This window comes from Triticum dicoccoides, chromosome 4B (genome assembly GCF_002162155.2).
Source record: "Triticum dicoccoides isolate Atlit2015 ecotype Zavitan chromosome 4B, WEW_v2.0, whole genome shotgun sequence".
Taxonomy (NCBI): domain Eukaryota; kingdom Viridiplantae; phylum Streptophyta; class Magnoliopsida; order Poales; family Poaceae; genus Triticum; species Triticum dicoccoides.
The window spans coordinates 603,218,377-603,224,523 of NC_041387.1; the positions used below are offsets into that span (position 1 = coordinate 603,218,377).

A 6,147-nucleotide genomic window follows, 5' to 3' on the forward strand; every position below is an offset into this window, starting at 1 on the left:
GAGGTAGTACGTCGGAGTTCGATGCTGTCCATTTTGGTCTTATATTCCCTCCACTACCCTGTTCTGCAGGGAAGGGCTGACGGCTAGCTAGGCCAGCTGCCTCGTCAAATTGAGCCTGCCATGCTATGGAAGCCAGAAAAATTCCAAGAAAGAATATACCAGTGGTAGAGTGGTTAATTCAGTGGGAAAATCCTGCACCGGATGATGCTATGTGGGAAGATACAGATTTCATCAAGTATTACCTTCCCCGAGTTTTTCCGCACGACTACTGAGGCTTGGAGGCAGACCATCAACATGTCGTGAGGACATGTCGGTTCTTCAGGAGTAGGCAATGTCGGACTTCAGGCTAACATTCGGTTAGCTGTTAGCTGTAGCATTTCAGGCACATACCAATTCGCTGCATTGGACGGCTCAAGTGGCTCCTCGGCCTTACCTTCGTCGCCAACCGTTAGATTTCCATTTACTGTTTGTCACTGTTCTCCTTCTAGCTATTACCGCTACAACAGGTAAACTGGTACACCTATAAATCCGGGTTGTGGCTGGTGCTTGGGCATCGATCAATTTCCCAATTTGTCTTCAGGCTGAAAACCTATACTCATACAACTCTGATAGCAATATACGAAATTGTATTATGGTATCGCATAGCATGGTTTTGCTGCTCCAGTTTTCTGCTTTTCTTCTGGACAAACATGAGTTCTGTGTTTCTTTTGTCCCACCCCCATTTTTAGTCCCTACTGTTTTCTTGGAAATGGAGGCATGCCCCCGGCCTCTGCATCATGATGATGCATGCAGACATCTTATTAACAATCTACAAAGTATCGTCATAAAAGTCTTACAGCTCGCAAACGGAGCAGAACAAAGTAAAAAAGGAAAATTACATGCTGACAAAGATAACCAATACGGTAATAAGAAGGATAAACTTCCTAGACTCCTATCCTGTTATGCGAGCGTCATCCGAACCGGTTGAATATAACCTCTATAACAGAATGTAATACAACAGAATGTAAGACGTTTTTAACAGTTTTACATGAAACAAAAATGTCTTACAAAAATTTACAGAGGTTGTACGTCGGAGTTCGATTGTATTCTAATATTTGATACAAGAATAGGTGGCTGTTGCCCATTTTGATCTTAACATTTCCCCCACTTCTCCGTTCTGCACAGAAGGGCCGACGGCTGGGCGAGCTGCCTCGTCAAGCTCAACAACTGATGCAAATTTGGATTAGCATATTCTCGGATTCCGTGGACAGCTCAACAAGCTAAAAGGGTTTTTGCAACATGTATGAACAGAATATACTGTGCATGTTATAGTATTTGGAATTGAATGAAACCACTGGGGTGGCTAGAGCTTTAGCGTGTAGTGCAATTGTGCAAGGCTGCATGTGACTATTTGAGCCATGACGTCCTGATGCTCTTTTTCGAACACAATACAGACGCAAGCGCTCATACATGCGCGCATACACTCACCCCTATGAACGCGCACACACATATCCAACCCCAGGTCCTTATGCTGATAATGTTATTTGAGTTATTTTTTTCCTTACAAGGCATTTGTTTGGTGTTGCAGGTTGCTAAAGAGATCAATTCAGAGGACAAGTCTCGAAATGATTCCGTATCTCAGCTGGTAAGTGAATAATAATAATAGGCCACACATCTAGACTTATCTATCCTTAATATGGTATGGCAGCTATCATTAATATGTTTATGACATATCAATCAATCATACCTTATGTGCCCATTTCTTCAAACATGATCAGTGATCCTTTATAATTCTTTGCACGCTACTAGTTGCCTAACTATTCTTGTATAAAAGTGGCAATACCCTGGTTTTGGCCTCGTGTTAGCTAGTTGGGCGATTCATGTTCTAAAGAAGACAAAATCACATATCTACTCCCTCTGTTTTTAAATATTTGTCTTTTTAGAGATTTCAATGGGTTATCATATACGGATGTATGTAGACATATTTTAAAATGTAGATTCACTCATTTCGCTTCGTATATGGTCATTTGTTAAAATCTCTAGAAAGGCAAATATATAGGAACGGAAGGAGTAGTATATTCATTTTACTATTTTCCTAGAACTGGCACAAAACCAATATTGGGATGCGACATATGCTTATGTTAGAAGAGCACGTGGAATGTTCTCTTGTAATATTACCTACTCCCTTCGTCCTATAATATAACATGTTATTAATTACATATAGATTGTAACAACAAGTTATGTTATGAGACAGAGGGAGTATCTATAATTTATATATTGTGTATGTTTTTTCAGTAAATGACTCTGAAAGAGGCCCATGAAGGGTTAAAGAACAGGATGAGGAGAATAAACAACAAAATCATACAGAATGGCTTGAACCATCTTGTTCATATAGTTCTCTTCGCTGTTGGCTGTTTATTTTCTGGTATATCTCGCCTCCAAATTCCCTCTTTAACAATAACATGCACCAAATTGTTGTGTCTGTATTCCCCACAGCTGTGCCCGTGGCTATGAAAAAATTGAATGGAGTCAAATTTATATTCGCCAAGCGTTGTGGCAACTTCAGCACTGTAAGTCAGTATATGTACATCTTACAGTATGACAGTACTATGTCATCAGTTGTGATAGATTAATGATAGTTGATGGAATGGGTTTGTTCTTCTGCATCTTGTAAGAGAATCTCGATGTATGTGAGTGAGTAACTAAAAATTTGTTCCTGTGCTACACTTCCTTGGGCCGGTTTCTGAATTCTAATGGACAAGTATTGCTGCTTCATTCTTTCACTGAGATAATATATATGTCAACATAACATTACTCTTTACTCTTCGATGGAGATGATAATATCTGAAAGTTTCACTGTTACCAGGGATGTCAGACACACACCAGAATTCAAGTTCGATGTCTAGTGCGCTCAGCTTTTCCACTGTTTCAAGAAATCAGCAAAACTTCTGCTATCCTGTTCAGAGAGACAACAGTCAGCAAAAGACTTCGACTCCCACATTTCAAAAGCAGCAGTGCAAATATTGTACTGTGCTCATGGGCAAGAACTGAACATTTCTGAACTGTAACCTTTATTAACTGAATAGTAGAAACGCTTAATTTGTCTGTGCTACATAAAATGAAACAATATCGTACACAGTGTATGAAAGGCAAAAAGAAAATTTACTATACACCAGCATATCAGCCATACTACATGCACAGTTGCACACAAAACTTGTCTGTCTTCAAGGGGCAGCCAACTCGAGGTCTTCCGTTTTGCTCGCCACCTGCTGCAGCAGCAGCTCGCTCTTCTGCGCCTCCACCTTCTTCTGCTGGACCTTCTCCCCATACATGTAGGAGGCGAAGCCCCAGAGTGAGAGCACGAGTGCGATGCCCTTTGGCCCGTCGAACTTCTCGTGGAGGAACATGACGGCGAGGATCTGGGAAAGCGGCAGGAGGACGGCGATCATGATGCCGGCGAGGAGCGAGGAGGCGCAGGTGATGAGCCCCATGATGCCCAGGTTGAGCAGCTGCCACGACACGGCGTCCCACACGAGCACCAGGTAGTAGTTTGTCTTGCCGAGCCCGAACGCCGCCGCTTCGCTCCGCAGCGCCCCGAAGTCGCTCTTAATGGCCATGCCGAGCACGCACACCATCGTGCCGGCGGCGCCCATCACGGCCTGCATCTGCATGACCGTGGAGTAGGGAGGCGGCGCCCTCGCAGCGGGTCCCGTCCGGCGCCCGTACCGCTCCATGGCGACCTCAACGAGCGGCAGCACGAGCCCGGCGAGTGCCGCTGCACCGATGCCCTCGCAGAACCCGGTCCAGTACGTCTTGGATGTCACGCCCGCCGGCTTCCCGGCTCCTGGCCCGACACCGAGCACCGCCGGGCCGATTATGAGCAGCAAGACGGCGTTGGCCGAGAAGGGTGTGAAGCGGAGCCCGACGAAGAGGAACGCGAACACGGCGGTGAAGGCCAGCTGCGTCGCCAGCAGCAGCGACGACGTGGACAGTGGCAGCGCCTGCGACCCCATCGCATACACGTAGCATGACATGGCGTAGAACCCGCCGAGCACGGCTGCCGCGACGACGAGGCGGGGCGGGAGGAGGAGGTTGGCGATACCGTGGCGGCGGCCTCGGAAGAGAGAGATGCACAGGGGCGGGAGGAGGAGCGGCCAGCCGGAGATCTGGAGCAGCGCGGAGAGCCACAGGCGTTGCCCGCCGTGGACGAAGTAGACGCGGAGCAAGAGCGGGCCGCCGGCGCCGATTAGGACGAGGCAGGCGCTGAATATGACCAGCGGCGACGGCCTGTAGCGAGCCGGCGAAGCTGTCGAGGCGGCTGTGGCGCGGGGCGGCGAGGCCGTTGGCGTCTTTGCTGCTTCTTGCATGGCCGGACTTGCACTAGCAGTTATGGTTGCCATGACGTGTCCTAGCCAGCTAGAAGTATGCGTATTGCTACTTTGGCTTACGAGTTTGGTTTGGACTGGCTCCTGTTTGTTAGATGCTCAAGATGGCGATGAGCTTGTGTGTATTGTTACATGACAGGCTTGTAGGGTTTATATAGGAGCAGGAAGATGTTAACAATGAGTTCGACCGAGAGAAAAAAACTAATTAACTGCGTACACTAATGAGTTAATTAGTAGGTCAGTCAACATAAAGGAAGGAGGAGAGAAGTACACACGTAACAGTTAACAACGAGCTCTCCAGTCTATATGTTATGTTCTCAACTCAAGATATATTTGTCCCCCAGCGCTGCCAATAATGGCAGTGGTATGTAGTACTCCACTTGCATTCATCTTGAGCATATTTATTACTCCCTACGTCCTATAATATAAGAGAATTTTTGACACTAGACGGAGGGAGTAGTCATTACTCATAAAAGATTCATTTGTTTATTCCTCCACAAGAATAGCTCTTCACCTTCCGTCGGTGCCGCCGCCGGTCTACCCCATCTTCGATGGCTTCTAGGCCATGTAGGTGCAGAGAATCTCGGCCCCCTACCGCGCGAGGGACCCCATTCTCGTTCTTGTCAGATTCAGCGTTTTGGTTGGGCTGTGTGGCGGCGGTGATGTCCCTTAGTATGAATAATGTCTCCCACGTTCTATCCTCCTTTCGGTTGTACGTCTAGCATCATCGGAGGATATGTGGAGGTCTGTATCCATCGGATATCGCGGGATTCGGTCAGTGCTAGTCTTCGGTGGATCTGTTTGGATCCGGTCTTTGTTTGTCTTTGTTTGGGTGTTTACAAGTTTCATCCTTCTGATCTACGACTTTTTTCATTGGCGATGTTTGCTACTCTGGTGCGCTGGTACTATGGAGCCTTAGTACGACGACTTCCCAATTGTCGACTACAACAAGGTCTGCCCGGCTCTGGTGAGGGAGGGGCGATGACGAGGCGCCCCTTCAGCTCGCTCCAGTGCTTGTAGTCGTCGCTAGGTGGTCCACGGACATAGTTGTAATTTTTATTACCTCTGTTGTTCTTTGTACTGCCATGATTGAAGAGGAATAGATTGGAAGTTTCTCGCAAAATAAATCATCACTCGTCTGAAAATGTTGCAAGCGCTAGACTATTTTCTAGCAGAAGAAGACTACGTGGCATGAAGTTGTAATTTTTATTATCTCTGTTGTTCTTTGTACTGCCATGATTGAAAAGGAATAGATTGGAAGTTTCTCGCAAAAAAAATCATTACTCGTCTAAAAATGCTGCAAGAGTTAGACTATTTTCTAGGAGAAGAAGACTATGTGGCATGAAGTTGTAATTTTTATTACCTCTGTTGATACTGCCATGATATAAAAGGAATAGGTTGGAAGTTTCTAGCAAAAAAATCATTACTCATCTGAAAATGCTGCAAGAGTTAGACTATTTTCTAGGAGAAGACTACGTGACATGAAGCTTTGAGGGCCGAGGCCGAGTCCCCGACAAGGGCTCGCCAGGCTTGCGCGCGCGCGGGGGAGGGGGAGGGGAGGGGGGGATGAAGGCAAAGGGCAGAAATATTTGACAGCCGTTTTTTGTTGTTGTTTTCAGCCAGATGATAAGTAGCATGTCCATTTTCGTGATTGAATTGAATTGCCAAACAAAACATAAAAGAAGAAAATGTGGCGTGAAGCTTCGAGGCCGAGTCCGAGACGAGGGCTCGTCGTGACTTCGTCTGAGACAAGTGGCGGGGAAGCTACGAGGGAGACGATAGA

General features: G+C 46.5%; 1 protein-coding gene across 1 annotated transcript; it reads right to left on the bottom strand.

The window, feature by feature from the left end:
* Positions 1-3,087: 3,087 nt before the first annotated feature.
* LOC119293985 (purine permease 3-like) lies at positions 3,088-4,441 on the bottom strand. Its single transcript, XM_037572282.1, has one exon. The coding sequence runs from the start codon at positions 4,377-4,379 to the stop codon at positions 3,204-3,206; it is 1,176 nt and encodes a 391-aa protein (XP_037428179.1). The 5' UTR covers positions 4,380-4,441; the 3' UTR covers positions 3,088-3,203.
* Between the last annotated feature and the right edge of the window lie 1,706 nt (positions 4,442-6,147).